This window comes from Ambystoma mexicanum, chromosome 13, assembly GCF_040938575.1.
Source record: "Ambystoma mexicanum isolate Mex_15411 chromosome 13, UKY_AmexF1_1, whole genome shotgun sequence".
Classification (NCBI taxonomy): Eukaryota; Metazoa; Chordata; class Amphibia; order Caudata; family Ambystomatidae; genus Ambystoma; species Ambystoma mexicanum.
In genome coordinates, this window is record NC_090938.1 from 616,451,831 (window position 1) to 616,477,640 (window position 25,810).

Below are 25,810 nucleotides of genomic sequence, written 5' to 3' on the forward strand. Positions count from 1 at the left end.
ACTGCCGCTTTGCTGGGGAACAGTTTACCATGTATTGCAAATCCAGCCCTGAGAGGGTAGACAGAACAGCAAAATACAAGATGGACAAAGGACAATTCAAAATCTTGTGGCACAGCCATTTTATACGTGGTACTCTAAGGGCCTTCTGCAGTAAAATGCGAAAGTGCACGCAAGAATGTAAAAAAACACAGTAGAAAGCGCTCAGCTGCCACTAGCCCATTAAGGACACATCATGCAAGTAACCATAACGTTACCAAAAACGGAGAAATGGATACAAAGTATCCCACCACACTTCATTGTAAGGCGGTTTGTGTAGTGCAAAACAAATGAGGAATTTCGTAATGGAAGACCAGAGTTCCACTCCACTGATAAGCAATGGAAGGAAAGTAGCAAAAAGGCAATCTTTCCTAACAGTCTCTGCTGCATTTGCATTCCCGTTAAAGTTCTAGAAAGAAAGCCAATCCAGGTACACACCGGGCCCCAGGTTATGGACGGACGCGCCAGCTACGCATTTCCAAAAATAGTATCTGGCATTTTCTTTTTCTCTGAAAACACTTAAACCATGCCACACCCATGGAATAACACTACGAGCCATAGGTTTCACTTTGCTAGTAATAAGCAGGAGCAGTGGAAGTTCAGGGCAGAAAATAATTAAATAAAAAGAAATGAGTGAACCACATCGGAGTCAAGAGAGCTGCTTGTAAGGAGTGTATGAAGGAAAATTCCTAATGAAATGGCTATGAGGGGAATAGAGGAAGGCCAAACGCAAACAAGAGTCAAGCCTGTGACAATCCAGAGAAACCTTTTTAAATAAGTCAGATCGGCCATAATAAATCTAGATGGAAGTAAACTCGAATGTGAAAAAAGCTTGTGATAGAGTATGATCAGATTGAATAGTGTTACCGTTTTGATTAGTATTTGAAAAGCTAATGCATCCTAAAGAATGTTCCCAATTAGGAACAGAAACATGTTCATGGAAAAAGGACATGAATGGAATCATTTGGATCCTAAATAAGGAAGTGGTATCTGGCAAGTACCCCAATTAAAGAAAGCCATTGACTAGGAACACGAGGGTGACTACATGATTGCGGCCCATTAATCATTAATCTGTTTGGCATGTAGGCACACGGATGTATTTGTTGTATTTTATAAATTGGATATGTAAGTGAAAAACGATTATATGCATTAAGAAATTGACTTTTTATAATATTCTTTTTCGCGATTTTAAGATGTGTAATCAAATATATTTTTGAAGAAGTGAAAGACATAGTTTTGTACCATGCCCCAGGGCCCGGTGCTCTATATAAATAAATAAAATACAAATACCTCAAATACTATAGGTTTGTATCCTGCTATTTGAGAAATGCACCCAGCACCGTCTAGGGGATCAAGTTCCATACCTCTTTCAGCTAGTGCCATTCCTAATTTCCACAGAATGTATGCAATTTTGAGACACTGCCAAATGGCAGCCAGCGAACATTGGCCATTAGATGGAAGCCTGGAAGAGGAGCAGGAGTATACCTTTGAGCCAACGTGACAGAGTGATTTGCAAGGGAAAGCCAATGGCCACTTCATGGAAAATGTCTATCCCTGGAGGGTGATGGGGACAAGGGGACTCTTCATCCTCTTGAAGCCGACTAGTCTCAGTTATGAGAGTAGGTGGTTGTAAAGCCATGGTAGAGCATGCATTTGGTAGTCAGAGCAGCGTTTGCCAGATGCCTTCAAAGACTTAGAAAAAAATGTAAATAAAATTACAGCACATAGTTTTTACATATTTTGGAAAGTTAATGGAACTTTAAATGACGAACATGCTAAGTGTTTCCACACTCTTCTGTTGTTGGTGCCTGTTATAGGAGTTTTCCTAAAGTCCACCTGAGGTAAGACTTCAGAAAACTATTCCAATGGTATACAGGTCCCCAACTCTTACTATCAGTCCAAAGGCCACCTATTAGTTTGTAGTTGTTTGCGATACAATTGTTAAAGTTTGACACTAATGATAGTTGTACTGTATTATCAGTACGACCGTGCACTCGCCCACCGACAAAGATATACGGCAATTGTATTTAGTTAGCTAAACCACATAAGATAGTTTTTAGGACGGAAAACAGGTGGTTAGTCAAACAGTAGCAGAGTTTAAGGTTCTAGAGGCAGTTTCAGAGCAAACTAACGCTTTTATAGTCCGATCCCAAACTCTATGCAAAAGTCAGTTACGAAGCAGCAGAACGGCAAAAGTTCTGTGGATACTTTCACTCTCTAGTTAAAGATGCTAGAAGAATTAACACAACGTTAAATACCTTGTTAAAGGACTCTCAAAAGGGGGCACAAACCGGCAGCTTAGTTCAGAAGTAAGAGTGGACACCCTTGACACCTCGTCGTGCAGTCTACCACTCTGGCGCGATTTCTTGGATAAAGGTAGGCAATACCTTTTCACCCCCACAGTACCCTAGGTTACAAGAAATGTTTGTGGCTGGATTCTCCTCTGTGCAGCAGAAATGGACCTGGTCTCTGGATTCCTTAGTCTGGCGATGACAGGCAGAACACTGAACAGGATATCTCGGCAGCAGTCTCAAGAGAGGACCTCTGGCACGTATTTCTTCTGCTTCTCTGGTTAGTCTGCGGTATTGGTGCCTTATCTACAGCACCATCAAAGGACACGATTTGCCGGGTAAATCTTCTTAGATTCCTGGAGTCCTGCACTCTGGTGAGGAGACGTGGATGAGTCGTATTATGCCTCTGAAGGTTCACCTGGAGCTCAGCAAAGACTTGGATGGATTTGGCCTCTCAAGGATAATGCACTGCAACTGGGTCAGAGGTCTCCTGGTATTCGCGGTCTGCAGCTCTGGAAAGGCACAGCATCTCGCGAGTTGTCTCAGATTGTAGTTTGGTTCAGGGCTGGTTGGTCCCAGCCGAAGGGAAGGAGTCCCCCTCTTCGGAGCACCTCTGTTGAGTTGAATTCGGGGTCAGGACAGTAGTGGTTGCTTCAGTGATGCAAAGGGTATGCAGGCATGTCTGGTCTTCTTTGGTTACTTCAGTTTCCAGTGGTTGACTTGCCCTTAACCTCAGGAACCTCGCCCTTTGTTTTGTGTCAGCACACGCTCCTCTGCAATCTCTCTCGGCGGTTTACAGAAAGGGGCAGGTGGCTGTCCAATCAGAACAGCCAGCCCCACAGTGGGCACTGGTTCCATTCAGGCAGACAGGGCAGTGAAAAACTCCTCCCCCACTTACTGCCTGCCCAGACACACTGGAGCCTAGGAGGGGGATGCCAAGGGTTCCCACCAAAGGCAAAACACACATACAGACCTCTTTCCCCCCCCCCCCCCCCCCTCCCAGAATGGCAGAAGGACTCGCAAAGAACAGCCACACTAGAAATGGCGAGAAAAGCAAGGAGCCCCCATGTTAGGACCTAGGTGACCCTATTGTACACAATGGAGACTGTGAATGCAGTATGCAGTAAGAAATAGCACAATAGTTGGTAGAACACGTTCACTGCCACCAGCTATAACTAGGTTGTCTGTGATTAAAAAGTCAAAGGAGCAGAGAGAAGGGGGATACTAGGTGTCCCCTTAGCACTCCACATATGGAGGTGTGTGCTAATCTCTCATAGTATCAAGTTTTAGGAATGTAAGAACTGTAGTTACTCGAGGATAAAGAAAGAATCTCAAAGAATAACCCAAAGGGTTCCCAGCAACACTGCCCATAAGGAGCTGTGTGCTGCAAAAGTTTAACACGGATGCCTTAAACGAGATGTGGAGGAAAGTAGACTCCATAGTAAGGTAAAACATAGAGAACACAGTTACAAACATCAGAATGCAGAAAGGCTCCACTCATTAAGGATAGAAAGATAAATGTCCAGACGTCCAGAAAAAAGTGCTCAGGGGTCACACTAGGAAAGGGGATGAAGCATACAAATGATCTTCCTAACACTAGTCCCTCTCTCCCCCCCCCTCCGTGACTCGAGCAACTTTGGGCTTTCTCCTTTCACCTGCATCAACCACCTTAAGGGTTGATGGTCCATGGAGGTATGGCCTGATCTTATTCATTGCCCATACAATATAACATGTTCACGTTCAATTGTGGCCAACCTGGTTTCCCCATCTTTTAGTTTTCGTCTAATAAAGCAGATGGAGTGCTCCCTGCCTTTGCTATCAAATTAACTCAAGACTGCTCCTATCCCTGTGTTGGAAGCATCAGTCGGGACTAAGAAGGTTCGAGCATAATCTGGAGCTCTCCGCACTGGAGCCTTACAGAGGGCATCTTTTAGCCCCCGAAATGCTTTTTCAGTCCTCATTTCACTTTACTTTCTTAGGGTACTTGGGAGAGGACACAGTATTCAGAGAAGAAGCTATGGTCCCATAGTTCTCAATGAATGTCCTGTAGTAACCACTAAGTCCTGAGAAGGCTCTTACTTGAGTTTGAGTAGTTGGAGTAGCCCAGTCCTGAACAGCTTGTACTTCGCTGGGTAAGGGCTTAATCTCCCCTCCTACCTCATGACCAAGGTAGACTACTTTACTCTGATCAACTTGGCACCTACTTGCTTTGATGGTCAGATTGCCTGCTGAAGGGCCTGCAACACTTGTTCTAAGTTGATATGTTCTTCCCAGGTAGGGCTGGACAACACTGCAGAGGTTCTCTAGCCCATTGAGAACATGATTAAACGTTCTCTGAAAAGTAGCAGGTGCATTCTTTAATACAAAGGGCATGACCTTAAACTGGTACAAGACTTCTGAGGTTAAGAATGCGGTTTTCTCCTTGGCATGGTCAGTCATGGCAATCTGCTAATAACCACTTGTCAGGTCAAAAGTACTGAGGAATTTATCCTCCAGTTCATCTGCCCTTGGCAAGGAACGGGCATCAGTCTTAGTCACTGAATTCAAGGCCCTATAGCTCACACATAATCTAAGTTATTTATTTCCTGCCTTTGGTACGAACACAGCTGGGCTCGCCCATGGACATGTGGCATGTTCAATCACTCCAAGGTCAAGCATCTTGTTGACCACCTCTTTAGTGTGATTCCTCACATTATCTGCCATTCTGTAGCCCATGCTTTTCACAGGTACACTATCGCCAGTGTCAATGTCATGTTGGCCCAAAGGGGTCAAGCCTGGTGTAAGTGAGAAGAGTGGGGCAATGTGATTTAACATAGCTTTGCACTACTCTTGTTGCAGCAGTGTCAAATCAGAGGGGTTTAACTCCTTCTATAGACCCATTTGAAGGGTGTTCCAGAGAAGATCTGGGAGAGGCTCACCCTCCTCTTCTTGTTCATAAGCTAAGAGAAAAGCTCATATTTCTGGTCTAGATACATGATCCTTCAGGCAGTTGGTATGAAAGACCCTAGGGGCCTTCTTGGGGTTGCCCAATTTTACCAAATAGTTCACATCTCTAAGTTTGCCTACAACCTAGAGGGGTCCTGTCCATTTGTCCTGTAAGACTGTCTTACTGGAACCATGATAAGAACGTGTTGGTCTGGAGTAAACTTCACCATGTTATCCTTCTGGTCATGCCATTGCTTGACCAGAGCTTGACAATCTTTCAAGTACTTAGGAGCTTATCATATGTGCCATCCTCTTTTTGATGCTTGGCACATAGTCGGTACTGCCTAATGGCTTGAGATTTGGAGCACTCTCCAGACCCTTCTTAATCGGGCCAAAGGGTCCCTGACAGAATGACCATGAAGTAACTCAAAGGGACTAAAGCCTACTCCAGCTTGAGGTACTTCTCTATAGGCAAAAAGAAGTCCTGGCAGAAGAAGGTCCCACTTTCTTCTAAGTGCTTCTTCCAAAATTCCAATCATGACACAGATGCCTTAAGAGATATGGATGAAAGTAGACTCCATAATAAGGTAAAACACAAAACGGGGAATAGAGTTCCAAATGTCAGAGCAAATAAGAATAAATGAGTGGGAAAAGGCTCCATTCATTTCCGATAGAGGTCCAGAAGTCCAGCAAAAAGTGCTAGGGATCTCCTTGGGAGAGGGAATGAAGCATAACACTGATAAATCTCCAACAGTGCCACTGTTTGTACTCACTTGTACCCCAGCCCAAGAAGTCATCGCTGGAAACCAAACTGTCTAGGTTCCATCCCTGGAATTCAGAACATGTCGAGATTCAGTCCAAGGTAGAGCCCTGTTTGTGTACAATGTCTCTTGGCATCCTGCCTCTTGGTTTTTAATGGTGTGGCATTTACATTGCAAAATGTTCTCCAAGGTAGGAAATGGGCATAAAAGGTTATGTCTCTTTATATGCTTTATCCAGAGCCCTGGACATTCAGGTGAGTGCTTGTAACTAATGAGGACTGGTTTAGGGTGCAGACACCCTAATCCACAGCCTCCTCTTGACTGATCTCATTAGTGTTTCAGAGCTAGTTTTCCAGAATTGGAAAACCACTCCCATTTGAATGGTGCATGTCCATATATGGGTAACGTGCCATTCCGAATACACAAATCTGACTAGGGTATCTAAGGAAGGCATGGTTATCAGAAGTACGGCAGACACAAGGAGTACAATCCAAGGGTGTTTATTGAACAGTATATGGGTGAGAAAAATGGCTAATCTAAACTTAAATCTAGGATGGAAGCAAGCTACGACCATCCATTTAAAGAAAACGCTGTCCTAGTGGTGTTGTATCAAAACAAAATGGCCTATACTAATAAACCTATTGCCAAATACTTATTCTATATAACAAAAGGGTGTGGGACAATGAGATGTAGAACAAGAATGTAGCGCAAACTGAAATGTCCAAAAGGGTTTCGGTAATTCAGGACTGCTGAACTAATGCACTCCCTTCCCCAGGTTACATCACGGTACAAGGCAGAACAGTGGCAGGACTGTGAGCACCCCTTGAGGCTATAAGCATCAAGAACCAGTTTCTTCAGAAAAGGCAGGATGCCTCGAATCAATGGCTTTTACTTGGCATCACAAAACTGTTCCCAAGCTCCCCCCAATGCAGGATTCCCCACTTCCCTGGCTTTCTCGGGATACCCCTTGGTTGGGTTCAACTTCGCCTTTACACCACTGTTCAGTCACTTTATCAAAATGAGGGATTCACTTTCCCTTGCTCTCACTTGGCATCCCTCCATTGGGTTCACTGTAGTCTTCAAATCACAGTTCAGTTAACTTTACTATTTTTACTAGCTAATAACACTCAGGAGCTCTTAATGTCTTTTAAAACAAATATTTGATTCACTTTCACCGACTTACTCGGGTACCCCTCCTTCGGGGTCAGACCTTCCTCTGTAGGCAGTTCTGGCTTCCCTCTGGCAAAATCCTTCAAACCGCTAGCATCAAGCTTTCACTTCAAAGTACTTGCCAGTTCAATACAGAGACTTGATAGGCGACCAGGTCTCGTATACTGTAGCAAGTGTGTTTACTTCCAACAATCGGGCATATCTCTGTTGTGGCTGCCGTCCTACACGTAACCCACAATACTGGATACAGTTCAAAGGATTATGCTGGTCCCCCGCCACCCCCTCCCCCCCAAAGCCTTCTGGTATCTGCAGTTCTTAGTTAGCATTGCTAGGCTAACAATTCCATAGATTAGCATTATACTTCGTTTCACCTTTTGTCAAAGACCTTTGACTGTATGAGAGAGGGCTTGTATCCTTGACTTTACCCTTGTATGACCACTTTGACTGTTCCTTCAATCTTGCCACAATGTACTTTCGCTCACGGTTTCTCAACAACTCAACAAGCCCTTCAAATGTTAATGTTATGTGCATTTATCAACACTAGCCGGTCTCCCATTCCACTCACCGGTGATGGCTGATACAGTTTATCAAGACCTTCCATCTAGTCAATGGTTTATGGCCCAGCACAGCTCGCCTCCTTTCAAGTCCTCAAGTACTTCTGCAGTAGCGGGGAGTTGCCCCTTCAAGATTCGACCTTCACCCTGCAGCTGGTAGGACCACGGCCCTTCATTAGTCTCCCGGTCCCGTCTGCTCAGCTTCCATGGTCGCGTCGCCTTCCTGGGATTTCCTGCCCTTTGTTCTGCTGGTCTTGCTCGCTTCGGTTGCCCTTCTCGCCTTGGTCTTTGGGTGCTCTCATGCTCTGCTTTTTATCCCTATGGGGAAAGGTAACAGGATTTAGGTGCAGGTCATTAAGGTTAAGTGCCTGACCCTGATGTTGGGACACGTCAAACGGATTGGCTGTGTGAGTCTGTCTTTTACTGAATCGCTTTGGCCGTGCAGAAGAGTGTATGTAGGAAAGGGGGCGGGGAGTAGGTGAAGTTCCTAGATGGCTCATGGAATGAGGGCAAAATGAAGACTGGGATACCGCGTCTCCTCCGGGTCCCCATTCCCCATTGACCCCTCATCCAGGTGATTCTCCCGCACTGGTCCACCCCCGGGTCTGGATCCAATGGCGATGCCGTGCCCCGGCCACCTGGTTGACGGATTCCAAGGGACTGGTCTGGAGACACCCTTTTGTTTCTCACAGGTATTTCCCCAGCCAGATTTGTGTATTAGGAGCGGATCTAGAACCATTTCTGCAGTCACCCTTGAAAACTGTGGTCTGAAAGGCGGCAGTAGAAACTCTGGAACGCGATCCTGATAAAAGTACTGGTTCTCTTTCAAGCAGGGGAAGCCTCAACATTGTCCATCTTCTTTGAAATGGTGGGAACAACCAGTTCTGTTAGATACATTGTTGGAATCCTTCATAAGCTTGTAGAAATGGTGGTCCTGCAGCTGGTCTGCTACCTCTGGAGTGGGAAATCTGTGCCTAGTACATCGTGTAGCTTTCTGTACTGTTTAACTTGATGAATAACTTTGTCAAGGAACATGGACTTTGTGGCGCTACTGTTTCCCTCCACCGGATACAGCAGTCTTGCTGGAGCTGAAGTCCTTTGACCTACTTCCTTGACTGCAGGTTTGTGCTGCATCATCAAGACCGCTTCTCCCAATTCTGGCTTTGTCGTGGTCCTTCCTTCGAAGAAGTGGGATTTTCCATTATGTAGGACTTTCATTTTGGCAGGGAAAAGTACACATTTCAGGCCTTGCTGCTTTAGTCTCTTTAGTCCGGCCAAATGGACTCCTGCGGCACTGCACCTGCTCAATGTAGTCCGAGTAAATTGCCAGTGTTGAGGACGCCCTTCGTATCGGTCCTCCCCTAGAAAACGCCAAAATCCGCTCCCTGTGCTTTAAGTTCGGGATCTTGGTGATCCATGGCCTCGGGGCGGGGGTGAGGTGGTAGGGGGAATGGAGTTTGGCCCGGAGGTATCCTCCTCGGCAAGGATCTGTGCGCCCTCTCAGCAGTGAATCCCTGCATCGGTGTCCTTGGTCCGACCTACTGGAGAGGATATTCTTTATACAGGTTGTAGGCTCCCTGCCTTCTTCCCCTTCCAGTAGTCCCAGAATCCGTATGTTGCTCCTTCGGGACCTTCCTTCTGCATCTCCTGCCCTAAATGCCAGAGTTCTCACTTTCACATTGGATCCTATACCAGAGACTGCAATTCTTTGGTGGCGCTGATCATATCCTACACATTTTCTTCCGCTGCTTTCACCATCCCTGCCAGCGAGCGTACATCCTGCATGAGCAATACCACATCCGTTTTAACCTCATCAATAATTATTTCCATCGATGTCCGAAGGGCCGCAATGGCCTCTACGAAATGACACTTCCACTGATGACGTTTCCCCTGCAGCACAATTCTGTTCCGAGGGAGATGCAGCTTGCACCACTCACATTTGGGCAAAGGCCTCCATTGTAGTTTGCTTAGATGAGGCACTACCAAGTCGTTCAGCCCCCTTATACTCACATATTACATACATCTGGGGTAACCTTCCTCTTGAACCACCTTCTTGCCTCCATGGTCAAGTGGCCCCCCGGTATGTGCAGGCAACTGTCTGCTCTCCTCCTCTACCACATCTTTCTCCCAGGCCCACCACTGTCCTCCATGGGCCAGGTATGCCCACCCACACCAGCGATTCCTGCCTCCTGCGTCTCACCACTCTGGGACAGACCCTTTGAACTTTAGGCTTCCTCATCAATCCTGCTCTTCTCTCCTGTCCTCCTTCACCGCTGATGACTTCCTCACTCTCCTCCGCTGCCTCTCAGATGCCAAGTCTCCAGCCGCACCGTAGCTCATCAGCAACTAGCAGAGGAGCCCTTCTGCTCTACCGTCCACGGAGAACCGTCCGGATCAGTCTTAGCGCACAGAATGTGGAGGACTACCCTACTCTGCTAGAACACATCCCCACTGCCCTCCCAGTGCGTCCTCTTCAGGCGGTATTCGGGTCCTCTCTCCAGCGCTCCTCCACCCACGCCCGCTGCTCTTTGCAGTCTTGCTGCATCTGATGCCTCCCTTCCTACGGCCTCAGCAGACTCCACTCTTTCTCCCGCTATGCCAGTTCTCTCCCTCGGCTCCTCCAGCCTCTGCCGCCCTCTTCCGAAGGTCCAACCCCCCCCCCAGCCGCCGCTGTCAAACCACCACACTGCCGCAGGTGCGATCTTCCTTCGTCTTGGCACGCTCTGACTCCCCTCTTTCCTGCCCCATCAGCTCTCCTCCAGGTTCCCCCAGCTACCCAATGATCTCCACGGGCTTCCAGGATATAATATTTTTAATTTGTGAAGTTGGGGGCCCATATTCTTCAGGATCTGTCGGGAGAGCCTCCCGTGCACGTCTTAGTCTGTGGCTGTAGGCCACGCCCCTCTCTAACAAACTATTGGATACTTACATGTCTAAATTGACTTATTGGTGTGGCTCTGTGTGCACTCATTGTAGCCCTAGACCACTCTCACCCTTTGAGACTAAGCCTTGCTGCTCTGCTACCTTACCTCGATTAGGTTTGGTTAAACTATCATTGTCTTCCCAGTTCAGTATACTAGGATGGCCTCCCAAAATCCTCCTCCAGGGCTGAATTTGAAAATCCATCTTAACAGTACCCTAATGGCTACAATAAAGGTACATTGGGTTACTAATGCAGGAAATCGGCTTGCACCCATAGTCAAGCCAAAACTAATTATTAACTGCCACCAGCCTACCTCCTATAAGCAATGTAAAATTATATAATTACCCTAAGGCACAAAAGGGGTGCTTCGAAAATCTGGACGATCTGAACCAGTGGATGTACATCAACAAAATGGTCCTAATGATGGAGAAGCGCGAAACGAAGCGCTGAAAGGACGATTAGCTTAAGCTGAACTGAAGGGTCTCTAAACAAGCACTTAGTATGTAAGCACTGCATGTGGGGGAATGATTTGTAATACATGCCGGGGCTAGAAGGGCTGGCACATCTTTGGCAGTGTTTAATCTTGGCAGTTCTTTGGTTAACGGGCCGGAAGGCCCCCCTGACCCAAGTTCTAACTTCTGAGTACCTCGTTTTGGTACTCTCTGCCAACAACTACCCAGTTTAGGGTGGGAGGGAGAGCAGGGAGGCTTGAATAGCATGGAACTATTGAGCCTAGATTATCTATGGTTGGTTAAACTGCTTGCTGACACATCACTATTTGGAAGTTCTGGGGGAGGAGGGAAGATCTTCAGTGAGGAATGGAGGGATAGGGTTGGAGGAACGCCTGGTAATGTTGACTCGAGTTGTATACCGGGGGTGCAAGAAAGTAAGCCCTACATTGGTGTTGAACATGGAGACCATGGTACTGCGAGGGAGGACCCGGATGCTGACGAGCGTTATAGGGATGGGGGCTGGGGGGGCAGTTTGGGGGCGTGGGAAGAGGTGGCATAGCTCAGGGCAGTCTGCTCCACTACGGATGCAGCCAGGGGGGCGGACAATGGAGCAGTGGCAAGTGGGACTTTGGGTAGAGGGTGTGAGTGCAAACATGGGGAGCATGGCTAACAAATTAAATTTAGTCTACTGGAATGTGCTAGGGTTAAATAGCTGTATCAAATGCAACAGGGTGTGCACATATTTACGTAGGAAACATGTTGGCATAGCACTACTGCAGGAAACTTACCTTGCAGCAGAAAAGCGGGCCATTATGAATAAAAATGGGGGTTGGGGTGGCAGGATATGGACGACCTACTCTGCGTATGCCCGAGGGGCCTTCATATGGGTGGCACCCACAGTGCCCTTTAAATTGCGCGAGTGACGCGTTGATGAGAGTAGGATGGTCTTTCTGCATGGGTATGTGGAAAATGGGGAACTGTGTCTAGTGAACACATGCACACTAAATCACAATGCCACTAGTTTCTTCGTCACTACCCTAGGCTAGTGTCCTATCAAGACATCACATGGATCTGGGGAGGGGATTTCAATAGTACGCTAGATCCTAGACTGGAAAGATACAACAAGAATTATTGGAAGCGGCCACCACCGACTAGGGTTTTGGGAAAAACCGATGAGATCTGGAGTTGGATAAATGGGGAATGAAAAGGATACTCTTATTTCAAGGCCGCATAACGTCCACACACGCATTGATTACATCTTTACGGGGCAGGAACGTGTGCAAGATTTCACCATTGGCAGCTATATGGCTAGAACGCTGTCCGACCATGCTTCCTTACTTGTCTCCTGGCAATTGAACAGCAGCGTTCCCCCTGCTGCCAATATGGAGGTTGAGGGCAGAGACACTGAGTGACGGACAGTTCATAGAGCATATGGCAGAGAAAATTGAGGAGTTTCTTTAGGTTCATACAGGAAGTGTAGAGGGGGAAGATGTCCTGTGGGGAACATAAGAGGTGTCTACCAAGATGGAAGGAGTGAGGAAACCGCTGCTGTTGAGTTTATCGAGGGCAGAGGCTGAAATTCAATGGCTGGAAAACTCACAGGTCAAGGATGTCGAGTTAGAGAAGGAACTTATATCGTTAAGACAAAGGTGCATCAAAGATTGGAGAAGACTTTGGGAAACAAGATTAGGCAAAATATGCCAAAAGGCAACATGACCAGGGACATGAGCCTAGCAGGATGTTAGCATGGCTGTCGTAGAGAAGTGCCTCTGGTAATAAGCTCAATGATGGATGCATTTGGTGAGGTATGGAGATCCCAGGGGAGATCAGTGGAATCTTTCAGAGTTTCTACAAAGCTCTGTATAGCGAAGATAGGAAAGTAGGTGCACAAGAGACTAAGCATATACTGTCCCAGAACAAATTACCACACTTGCAGCAGGAACAAGTAGCTTTATTGGATGCCCCATTGACGGAAGAAGTGCCTGCAGTGATTCAGCCTTTGCCTTCTGGTAAGGCGCCGCGGGGTCAGGGGGTGTCAGGGAATTTGACTGTGGTAACCCTGAGAGAGGTGGAAACATTTGAAGGGGCATACCAGCATGGTATACTACCTCCAGAGTATGAGAGAATCAGTAATCATGCCAATAATTAAACCAGACAAGCCACCCCAGAATTGTGAATCTTAAAGACTTTTTTCAATGGTAAGTCAAGATTGTAAGATTCGAACAGCGCTCCTGGCGGAGAGGCTGAAGCTGGTGATGAGCACGCTTATACACCCAGACCAGACGTTATGTCCTGGGAAGGAGTACTGCATGGAATCTACAGATTACAATCGGACATAAACTGGACTAATTCCTTTGGGGACCACTGTGCAACGATCTCCCTAGTCGCAATAAAGGCATTCAGCTCAGTGAGATGGGGGTGGGTATATGGAACTCTTGAGCATTTTGTGGTGGGTGAGGGTTTAAGAAGATGGGTGGAACTAGTATACACGGCACCAAAGGCCAGAGTGCAGACAGGTAAGCACATATCAGAGGACTGGGAGTTGCAAAAGGGCACCAAGCCAGGATACCCATTGTCCCCCACGCTCTTTATTTTAGCTTTAGAGCTTCTCAGAGTATTTGAGAATGCAGTTTGGGGAAGTGGGGAGAACAGTGGCTGGTACTAGGCATGTCATCTCATTATATGCAGATGATATGCTTTTATATGTTGAAAATCCAGAAGTTAACCTACCATACGTTTTTGAGGTCCTGGAAAATGTCTGTTTTTGGGAATGACCATAAACCGAAGCAAATCATGCATTTATCAGTTGGCAGGATTAGTGGGCAAAAGAGAGGAACAGCTACCAGACTTGGGGTTGCACTGGGCCACTAGCACATTTCGCTATCTAGGGTTGAACATATGCCATAAAGTGTGGTCCTTGCATGAACAGAACACACAAAAAGCTAGGAGAGGAGTGGAAAGATGAATGGGATTCTGGAAAAAGCTGCCCTCGTCACTAATGGGTTGGGCGGCGGTGATTTAATATGGTGGTTCTCCCTTGCCTGTTATATTATTTAATTAAAGTTCCTTTTGACATCCCTAGAACCTTCTTCATTCCACTAAATACAATTGTGAGTGGATTCATATCGGCTTGGGAGGCATAGGATGGTGCTAAATGTCCTGTGTATAGAATACTCGAGAGGGGGGTTGAAGTTGCTGCACTTTGAATTGTATTATTTGGCTGGAGAGATGCAGTTTGTGGCGGGATGGAAGTCACAATAGATGCATATTTGCAAGACCCGGTAAGGCCATTTCGGGGGGTTGAAGTTGCTGCACTTTGAATTGTATTATTTGGCTGGAGAGATCCAGTTTGTGGCGGGATGGAAGTCACAATAGATGCATATTTGCAAGACCCGGTAAGGCCATGCCTAAAGAAAGTGCTATGGATGGAGGAGGCGAAATTGCGCAACAGCCCGCACAAATTACGGATAAGCAGGAGTGTGTGGGATTGAAAGGTATTTGGTATATACCCCTAGTTGCGGTCTGTGTGCAGGATAAGGGGGGCCTTGACATCAGCAGGCATCATTGGGAAGAGAAAGGTGTCATTGTGTGGGGATCTGCTCCAGAAAGGGAAGCTACTTGAGTTCTCTGAGCTCATGCAGGGAAATGGAATTCATGTTGACCAATATCTCACATGCATGAGGCTAATCAAAGATGCCAAGGTCAGGTGGAAGCGTTTCCCAGATTTGATGGAGGACGGTGCTATACTAGCACTGTTACATGACCTGACAGAGGGAGGACACAGGGTCTACAGGTTATATGAGGGAATGCTGGTGAGATGGAACAAAAGGGAACTCAAAGTGAAAACTAAATGGGAGAATAACGTGGGTAGAGAACTCACTGAAGCTGAGTTGGTAAATGCATTGCTATACATGAAGAGGGTCTCTAGGAATGCCCAGTTTAAACTCTTTCTGTTATATGTGCTACATGGAGCATACATGACACTGCATAGAATTGCCAGGTTTCCAGGGTTGACCCACACTCGTTTACCTAGATACGCAGATGGTGTGGTTGATATGATGCATAGGTTTTGAAAATTGCACGGTGCAGGGAATTGCCAAGTTGTTATGGACTCCGGAGGCGTGTCTGTTTTAAGTTTTACCTCGCCCGCACACCACTAGGCACATTATTAAGGTGGTTGATCTAGCCTGTATACTGGCAAAGTGCAGGATTCTGACGGCATGGTAGTCTGACTGGTCCGGGAATAGAGGCATGGTGGAAGGATCTCAGACGATGGCCTATGGCAGAGACAACAGTTTGGCATAGGGCATTGTGCAGAGGCATGTGAGAGGCGAGTGATATTATGGCCCAGAATGCACATGTACAATCGATGTTTGCCCCGTCTGATAAGCCCCCATGAAAATGAGGAGGTGTGAAGGTGGTGTGAAGGCAACTTGGCACTGTGAACAGATAGGGAGGGGAAAAAGGTCACCAGAAATTAGATCGGGTATGATTTAAGAAGAAATTTCACAGGAAGTGAATATGTGAAGGTGGCAGACGCCCTTCCTGTGGAATTTAGATGATTATGGTCTTGATGTGAGGGTGTTGTGCAAGTCGTAGTTAAGTATGTTAGTTTTGTTTGTTATGAAGGTTAGCAGTATTTTTTATTATGGGATTTATTAAGCATGGACCTAGCTTTGAGAAGCCAAGGGAGCGCTTTACAGAGGTATATAACAGTTTTTCAGAGGTAACAGAACAGAACAGATATACAGCAGGGGTAGGATACAGAGGGGCACAGAGGTTGGGCACATTTGTACAGGGTCGCTGGGCGGGCGGAGACGGGTGGGCAGCGTCTAGTGTTCAGGTGGGTCTTCAGTTCTTTTCTGAATTGTAGGAGCGAGTCCGATGCTGACTGCGAGGAAGTTCCATAGTCTTGGGGCGTAGGCAGAGAAGGCTTGTTTTCTGGTTCTTTGCTTTTTGCAGCAGTGGATTTCAATTCTGCACGTGTCCTGGCTTGGTGGTACGATGTCTGTCGGAGATGCTGCGTTACTCTGCAAGGTAGCTGGGTGATTTGAGTGCGACTGCTTTATAGATGATGCAGCATGACTTGAAGATGATTTGTGCATGCAGTATGAGCCAGTGAAGGTCGACTTGTGCCCAGGTGATGTGGTGGTATCTGAATAGACCCTTGAGTTGTACGGTTGTGTGTAGGACCCTTCTCAGGGGCACAAGGGAGTTTAAAGGGGGGCCTTCGAGGAGTGCATTGCCCCATCCAGGTGGGGTAGGACCAGTGCTTGAACTGTGGATCTAAAGCTGTCTGTGGGGAGGAAGGGCCTGACTTCCCACAGGAGGGAGAGCTGATACCAAGCTGGCTGAGCGTCTTAGCTATGTGTGTCTTGAAGGAGCAGTGTTTGTCGATGTGGCACCGAGGGACATGGCACAGGAGGGGAGCTTGGTGTGAAACCCTCTGGGGGTCATGGTTGATGGCTAGGTCTGCATGTCCGGAAGTTCAGTGTTGTTGGTGAGGAGTAGGGATTCATTCTTGGAGGGCAATATTGTAATTGAACAAGAAGTGTTGCAGTGGATGTAAATGGTACGGTTTTAAAATGTGAATAAACGGAGAGAAAAATTGTTAGGCCTTTAAAATACACAGTTAGCAAGTAAAACCTTTAGTCAAATATTGTCACACCAACGCTAATAAAACAAGTCTATACATTCACCCTTAATATCTTAGGAGATCCAGAATAGCATTTTATTCAATGACCAGTGAAATACAGGTAAGCACTTTAGGAATAGAAAGAAGACTTGAGGATAATCCTAGAACAGCTTTCCTAGCACTTAAAAAAGCCCAACCCTAACATGGTTGGAACATTGTGCCGAAATGCCACAAGTTCCAAAGTAGATACGTCACAGGTAGGTGTATGAGATTGGTGATGCCAGTGGTTATGATTAATAATAGTCAAATAGTTCAGGCAAGTAAACTCACTTAATCCTAGACCTTAGGATAGTTTTAGGAATGGGTCATTGACCAGACCTCTGTCCAAATTTAGGAAAGAGTGATTTAGGTGCAGGACTTTACGACCATGCAACCCCAATGAGAATTGAGGGGGCACAAATAGATTTACTAATCTCCCCCACCCCTCTATCCTTTTCCAGAGAGCACTGCTGGTGTTCCAGAATCTGGGGATTCACACTTCTGTGATTGGTCCCATCCAGGACGGCCTCTTGGCACTGGTTCAGAGGTTACTTCTGGACACAGGATTTAGTTTGTCTGTCACAGTGCTTAGGAATCTGTTCCAGACAGCTCCCAGTAGAGCATCCAAATGCAGAAAGATGAAGATTTCTGCAGGACAGACTACATCAGGACACCTTCAGGGATCGAAGGAGTGTTGCAATGGGAAGTCATGACGGTCAGGCGGCAACAGGCGATCTTCAAGAGACGAACAATGGAGCAGGCCCAGAACAGCTTCTGTTCATGCAAGAAGGCTGAAAATACAGGAGCAGGCGTCTAGTTACACAAGTTGAAGATTCTCCAAGGAATGGCGACCGCTGCAGCAAGGTCTGGTCAGTCCAGGAACATTTACGAAAGCCCAGAAGTCGTAGTTCCTAGAGCATGGGTCGATACTGGTTGTTCCCACCAGTCATGGGTTCGAAGCACCAACAAGGGCCTTCTTGAGATCAGGGCAGAGGAGCAGGACTTCACTGGGACAACTTTGAGTCTATGCTGGTCAGCGTTAGGGGGGTCGTCGGCAGGCTGGGCTTCCTATAGTTCTTGCCTCCAAAAATGATCTGTCGAATAGCTGCAGAAGCCCTCCTTTTTAGCCAAGAATCGGACTGGGAGCATGCTTAAGCCTACCAATGGTAAGGATCTGCACCATTGAAACACAGTGGCTACCCAATCATGGCTAGCCACTGGCTACAACATTTAGCCCAGCAACAGATATTCAGGCACCAGCGATGTGGATTCGCCCTAGAGCATCTCAGCCCCTTTCTCTGGCCACACACACAAACTGCCCTTTAGCCAGCAAAATCCACAGATTTCCCAGGCAAAGGGCATTCCATATAAGGCATTTCAGGACCCAAGAAGGCCAAAGAACAAATGAAAAACCTGGTGGCACTGCCATCTTAGGTGCTTACTAGCCTTTTGCAGCAAATTCAAAAGTTCACAAGTAAAATGTTTGAAAAACAGTAAAAATATCACTGCTGCCACCGGCGTGTTTTAGGCACATTGAAAAAGTAACCAAAAAGTCAGTACGTAAAGATAGGATGCTAATATTCCCAACTCTACTTTACTGTAAGGTGATGTGTGCAATTGTAATGATAAAAAGAAATTCATAAAGTGATGGGGCCTGATCACGAGTTGGGTGGTAGCCCTTAAATGTGACTGTAACAGTGTTACTGCTGCATTTAACAGTCTGCTTAATCTCGAGTCTGGCATGTTTACCGCCAGCTCAGAGCTTGGGGTAAACATGCCGTAAAAATGCCCATTTGCATTGCAATTACCGCTGGCGGTATTACTGCGTAGTAATTGCACCACAACTTCCACATTGGGGCCAATGGACCCAATGGAGAATGAAGACTAACAGTTAGCCCCCAACCCCTGATCCGGTGGTAATGTCGCAAAACGGGTGGGTGCTAACGCTAATAAAGTTGGGCAGTATACCGGCCAACTCGTGATCAGGCCCACAGTCTCTCAGTACTGACCGTTTTAGTAACTGATCAGTTTCCCGATAAGACTGAGCAAACTGGTGGGGGAAGTAAAGCAGAAGGCTTTACCTGCCTCCAAAAATTCAGGACAGGGTTCAAAGCAAAAAGAAAGGCTATCCCAATATTTCCTAACAGAGTACTAATCCAACTAAAAGCACCCAAATATTGTTTTAATGGCTTAAAAAAGCATAGGAAAATAGGGATTCAAGATCAAACATTGATTTATTTATAATCGCGCACCTGACAAAAATAAATCCTATTTGGAGCGCAGATGGTAAAATGATACCAAATCTGTCTGTGTCACTTATCACTAAGAAAGATTTCAAAATGTAAATCTTCGGCTGGCAAAGTCCTATTAGCAAAACGGGTAAGTCTTCAACGCCTTTCGGAATGCCATGACATTTTTGTGTTCTCGGATAGCTCCCGGGAAGCTATTCCAGAGTTTTGAACCATAGACTCTTAAGTCTTCGATCTCCTTTATTCAGTAGTCTAGACCTTGGTTCATGTAGTAATAGCTTGTCACAGGAGCAAAGTTGGCGGCCTGGCGTATAACTCTTGATTTTATCCAACAGATAACTTGGTGCTCACTGATTCACACATTTAAACATCAAACAAAGAGTTTTGAAATCTATATGTTCCTTAACAGCCAGCCAGTGTAAGGATCGTCTAAGATTAGAAAATGGAGAGGATTTTGCCACCCCAAAAACCAATCAGACTGCAGCATTTGGTGCTACGTGTAACCTGCATAATCGAAAGTTAGGAATTCCTGTCAACGGGGCGTTTCTGTAATCCAATCTGGAATTAATCAAGGTACCAACATATGCGGTCGGTCCCTATCTGCTAAGAACGGGAGAATCTGTCGGAGCATCTGTAGTGTGTAGAACACAGATTGGACTTTCACACTAACTTGAGCTCCACTCCTCATGTTCTCTTCCCAGATACAACCCACATTTTTTTTATCTTTGACGAGAACTCCAATTGTGAACCCAGGAAACAAGGTGACAATATCTGTTTCTTCTGTTGCATATTACCTTTGGAACCAAACAGTGCTACTTCAGTTTTATTAGCGTTTAACAGTAACTGGTTAGCACTAATCCATGTTTGTATTTACTTTAAGCAATCTTCCACTAATTTGCACATCTCCTCCGATTTCTCAACTCTCAGAAATATCTGCGTGCCGTCAGCGTATGAATTACATTTCACTCGATGTTTCCTTGGGACATCCCTAAGCTGTTTTATGTATAGATTAAAAATATCAAAAATGCCTCTGACGGGGCACTTTGACAGCTGCTTCCCAACTCCTCACCAAAGAAAAGGCAGTACTTTGTCCTTCCTGCCTTTGCATGTCAAGTCTGGAGAGTGGCTCAGGTAACTTCCTGGGCCAATACGAGGCTCTGATTTCATCAAGGGATTGTGGAGGAGGGGAGTGGAAAATGGCTGCTTGCAAAGTGAGTCCTGTGAACCATTTAGAAACTTTCATATCCCATGAATTGTTCTGGTTCTATTTACAGAACTTTGCTTATGGCCATTTTCTTGCTAAATGGACAAGCCTTTGTATGTCGGATTTGCTATAGATTATTTTTCCCCAAGATTGACTGTTTGGATTTAAGGGGCTCTCCATGGGAACAGTGGGCCTCGGTATCCAAGTGCACAATTCTACATATCATTTCTTGGCTCACCTGCAGGTCACTCTGAATGCTGGAGTTTTGACTTTGGACACTAGGCCCTCGGCCTGTGCAAAGACAGACATGCAGGGGCTCTACTGCACTTAGTACTGTATGGCAGCGAGTTCTCACGTGTTCATGGTGTAAATCACAGGCATGCCAATGTCTGAGGTTACAAATAGAAGGGATTCTTATTTAGGTAAATGTGTAGTGTTGACAGTTTCCAGGGACTGGAAATGTGAGCACTTCACAGTACACCACTATACAATGCTGAGCGGTGGAAAAGGGTGTACTCTGCTCAAAGCTGTGCGCACCCTACTTTCAACAAGCTCGAATGTGTAGTAATGGTGACCAGTCCTCTTTTGGGTGTTAAGTACTCAATATGTCTTCGCCACGTTAAAGTAACTCTGTATGCGGATAAATGCATATTGGCCCTGCTGGCCATGGAACTTGCCTTTGCTAGATGATTCTTTTCCTCTGAGATACTGGATGCTGATTCCTGCTGTATTGCTTGTGTAATGCGGTGTTTTTTTAAATAAAAAAATAAATTATTCATGTAAAGTGTGCCGGTTTTAAGGGGCCCTGCATCTAACCAGCAAAGGCAGGCTGTTTCCTCTCTGCTCCAAGCTTTAAAGATTCTAATTACTTCCTCAGTTACATTTCCGAGCCATCTGTCCACTCCCATTACTTAATGTAAATGTATTTTGCTATTTGTGAACATCAGATGTCTATGCCAACAACTGAAGCAGATATTGCTACAGAAGTCTCCTCTCCCATGATTAGTGATGGGCCCCTTCCAGACCTAATCCATGCTCTTCTACCACCAAGCACCCATGTATATGCTGCTTGTCATATCTCTGCCTGGTCCTTCTCTCTTTGACAGATTCAGTGGCAGGATCGGGAACTGTGCCAGGTAGGCAAGTTGTGTGATAAGTTACTTGTCTCTGGTCTCACTGGTGGCTGATCATTTTGATGTTGCCTCTCCCGAACTTGTGCTGTGGTGTTCCGGTCTGATCCTGTCCTCTTGTGCTTAGTGTCTGTCCACTGATTTTGTCATTTTAACTCTCCTTCTGGTAATAAAGATTCTCCTGGGCCTGTTAGTCACTGGGGAGGTGTCGGCACACATTTGTGCGGTGAGAAAAGGAAGGGCCACATTTCCTGGCTATTCTCTTCATTATGTATTAAGCATGTGTGAACTCTTCTACACCTAGTCAAGAATCCCCTTTCCTGTGTCACATCCCAATGGGATGGATAATCCATTAGTATGAAGGAAAGGGGTATTGATGTCTGAGCATGTGAGCAATTTAATTGCTGTAAATGTGTTCAAATCCTACTTTGATACGCTCCTCAACCATTTAAAAGGATGACTGGGGACCAGTCAGGTTGATTTCCAGGCCACTTGTCGGAGGTGCCAATATCGTTGGTTGGGGCCTGCAATGGTATACATTTTAGCAGGAAGTCCCATCTCATGTCATCGCTCCCTTAGAGGTACATGGCATCGTTTTGCACGTAAGCCAACTTTGCCCTTTCCACTAGGTGCCACTGATGCCCCCGCATGCTCTCCTCTTTTCGGAAGGTACTGAAGCCACCTCCTCAGCCATGCCATCCCCCACCTGATGGGGTCATAAATGCTAATCCTCTGCATGATTCTGTGCCAAATTGCAATATAAAACCTACCCCGCCTCCCGGCTGTGGCTAATGAACAGCCCCCCCTCTAATCCTACCTAGCTAGAGGACCACAATAAAATAGTTTGTGATGAGGCACCCTCAGTATGTCCCCTCACTCGATCTTGACAAGATGGTATTTCCAAACAAAGTGCAAAGCTTGTAGGTTTCCAATTCATGGTGAGACCCCCTCCGGAAAGTGGATAAAACCAATAACCCCATTCATATTGATTTGTTTTTGTGGCATAATCTAATGATGTAATCAAACCAGCTAAAAGGAAAACGTTTTGGGAAAGGGGGCACCTGATTCATGTCATGCATTGATTTGCTCACAGCACCTATATTGCATGGTTTAACAGACCAAGACCATTTGTACCTTGTTTTTTTTTTCTCCCCCCTAAATTTATTCTTTACAAAAAGAAATGCCTCCTTTTATGCAACACGACCATCCAGGGTTTTACGACCCATTGTAATTGGGTATGTTCCCAATGCTGAACTGGGAATCCTCTTGCGTTGTGACTAAACACAGCTCCCCCTTCTTTATGGAGTTTGTCTGCTTTAGAGAACTTGGTTTGGGAGGCAAATCTGACTTTCATGCCTAAAACTTCACAGCAATGTAAACCACGCACATAGACTTCGGTTTCACACTGCTCCTTTCCCTATCTGACGCCCAGTAGATGCTAAATTTCTCTGGTTCTGGGATACGTTCAGGATAATCTGGTTCTATTTCCGGGTATACAGTGAAGGTATTTTGATTGTTCTGGGCCTTTTAGGACTGGACTGCAATTTGAATATATAACTAATGTAAACATCGCTATATCACATTTTTCACATCCTAACCTAGTTTCTTGCTTTTCATCCTCCTCCTTAGTTTGTCATCACTATTAAAACAATTGTAGACTCGAGTCAAAGACTGTCGTCTATTTTCCATGTGGCAGTGTGTTGGCATACTCGTGTTTTGCAGCTGATGGGTGTCTTTTAGGTATTCTCAAAATAAAACCTCAAGTAATGTTTTTAAGGGGCTTAGGGGAATGGTTGTGTGTGTGTGGGGGGTGGGTTGTTTTTTTATCTGCATTAAGTATTTTCCCTTTGCGCAACTTAGGTGCTCAATCATTGCTTAAAGCCATTTGTTGCGATCACCCTTTCCCTTGCTGGCACACCCACACAGTCTGCTGCTCCCACCCACTCTGGCTTTTCATTTTACGCGTTTAATATCCTCCTGGATGTGCATTGAATCGCACTGTGATGTTAATTACCTGTGTTCTTGATCCTTATTGTTCCACCAACCAGCTAAGGCCACCACGCTCTTCAGCCGCCACACCAAAGGCATTGTGTGGGGAATGCAAACGCGTGCCGTGCAAGGAATGTTGGATTTTGACTACATTTGCTCCAGAGATGAGCCTTCAGTGGCTGCCATGGTCTATCCGTTCACGTAAGTAACTGGATAGTTGGCCTAATGTTTGCAATGGTACTTTGTGATATAGGCGTGAGAACATATGCCATGCTTGTTGGTGGAATGAGCCTGGTATGCTTGCTACATTACACAATGTTGACCAATTGACATGTAGAATGCGTGGGGTACAGGGTGCCATCTATGTGCATCAGACGAGACCCATTTGCTAGTATCTTTACACTGCTTGTTTTTCTGGTGTGTTAATATTGGAATAGTCTAACTCCTGTTGGCAATGAAGATGCTTTTGACACTAAATGGTGAATATGAGTGTTTAACTGTGGCTATTAGATTTGTATTTGTTTTCTCGCAACCTCTGCATTTGCATTAACTGATATTCTACCTTCCTCATAGTTTTCTGTGTTTACTGTGTTCATAGCGGTGACCACAAGCAGAAGTTCTACTGGGGCCACAAGGAAATCCTGATCCCAGTGTTCAAGAATATGGCAGATGCCATGAAGAAGCACCCCGAGGTTGATGTTCTGATCAACTTTGCTTCTCTGCGATCTGCATACGAAAGCACAGTGGAAACCATGAACTATCCCCAGGTCAGAATTTACTTTTCTGGGTCTTGTCACTCAAAGGCAGTCCATGTTGATACCAAGCTTGCTACGAGTGTTGGTACTCCAATCCCGCAGCAGGCAGAGCATCAAGGATCTAAAATGCTCTTTTTGATCAGAAGCCGTCTCTTCCGTTCTCCTAGATATTGTTTGGTGTTGCTGTGAGAAGCAAATTTTGTATTTACCATAGAAAAACACTTCTCATTCAAACATTGTTAGGGAGAATTCTCAGAAATGTGCTAATTCCTCTCTACCTTGGAGACCCCCAGCACTTTTGCTGGACTCTAGGACTTTTTAATTTTCAACCTGGAGAGAGTAAGACCTTTTTCCCACTCTCTCATGTATTTTTCAGTGATTTAAGACTGTGTTCGTTTCTTTTTTGGTTTTGGAGTCTGACAAACTCTATAGGCATCATCTTTGCATTTTGACACACAGCACTTTCAGTGCAGTGGCACAGGGAAGTCTTAGATTTTCCAAAGGTTTAAATACCTTCTCTTGGATAAACTACTGTTTCCAAAAGCAGTAAAGTGAAATTAACTTTACTTACAATTGTAATTTTCTAGACCCAGCACACATTATCTTACAAAAGGGTGCTGGAGGGGTTATTTAGTATCCCCTTTGTCTAGTTTTTTGTGTAACATTTTTGTAACCCTTTCTACAGTTAATGGCTGGTGACAGCGGTTTACTTTTTACTACCATTGTGTGTTTTTACCGTGGGCTGCGTTCGCAGCTACATTAAAGCACCCATGGGTGCCCATTTTGTGAAAATGGCCCTGGTCGTCTTTTTTTGCCATTTCTTGTTGGAAAGGTCCTTCTTGAGATTTACTCTGTGCGCCAAACCAGATTTGGTCCCTTGGTTCGTGTTGTCTTTGGCGGGATTTACGAGTGAAGGCTGCCTCAGGCTCCAGTATGTTTGGCAGGGGCAGGAAGTGAGGGAGGTGCCTGACACTCCCTGTGCTTAATCCCCTTGGTTACATGAATGCACCCAAAGGTGATACCTTGCTGTCTGATCGACGGCTAGGCTGGAATGAATGGTAGAAACCTGAATAAAAGGCGAGGCTTTTTGGTTTAGAGGGCAGAGTCGACCACTGGACGAAGGAATCCGAAGAAGAACTTGGAAGAGACGCCTGCTGCAACTCCTGGACCATTGGTTTGCCCAGCAAAGCCTTCCTGCTGTGCTAGAGCTCCGAATTACGCCTCAACTAGAGAAGCCCTGCAAGGACGACTTCTCCCCTTGAGTTGGTGGGACCAGTCAACTCCAAAGTGAGCTTGTTTGGAAATCCTCTCTGAGCTGGCTGTGCTTCAACTGCTCCTGGAACCGAAGTGCCAGGTAGAGGAACACCAAATGGAGTGCATCACTTTTTAAGATGGACGCGAGCTGCTGGAAGATCCTCAGGACTTTGAGTAAGCAGGAATGACCAAGCCTGAGCCACCTCAACAGAGTGCTGGACCCCAGATGCGGGGAAAGTCCATTTTGGTATCCATGAGACCATGTTGGTGCTATTTGCTGTGACGCGAGGAGCTGAAACCGCGAAGTACCGCTGAATAGAAGTTGGTCCTTTTCTGTCGCTGGCCATCCCATTGTGTTGTAGGAGTCCCCAGAAGTCCTCCCTCTTGTCCCCACTACTGAGGCCCAGGAACAACAGGATCTACAAAGCCACACAGGAACAGAA

The 25,810-nt window shown here is 45.9% G+C and overlaps 1 protein-coding gene across 4 annotated transcripts in view; it reads left to right on the top strand.

Moving 5' to 3' along the window:
* The window catches only part of ACLY (ATP citrate lyase), a 434,227-nt gene that overhangs the window by 257,420 nt on the left and 150,997 nt on the right, over positions 1-25,810 (top strand). For 2 of the 4 annotated variants that reach the window (XM_069634496.1, XM_069634495.1), the window contains exons 14-16: positions 21,346-21,375; positions 23,418-23,559; positions 23,957-24,125. In XM_069634496.1, the coding sequence (XP_069490597.1) occupies positions 21,346-21,375; positions 23,418-23,559; positions 23,957-24,125 (341 nt within the window). The remainder of the gene's footprint in view (positions 1-21,345; positions 21,376-23,417; positions 23,560-23,956; positions 24,126-25,810) is intronic. The other 2 variants (XM_069634498.1, XM_069634497.1) reach the window with 1 other exon arrangement.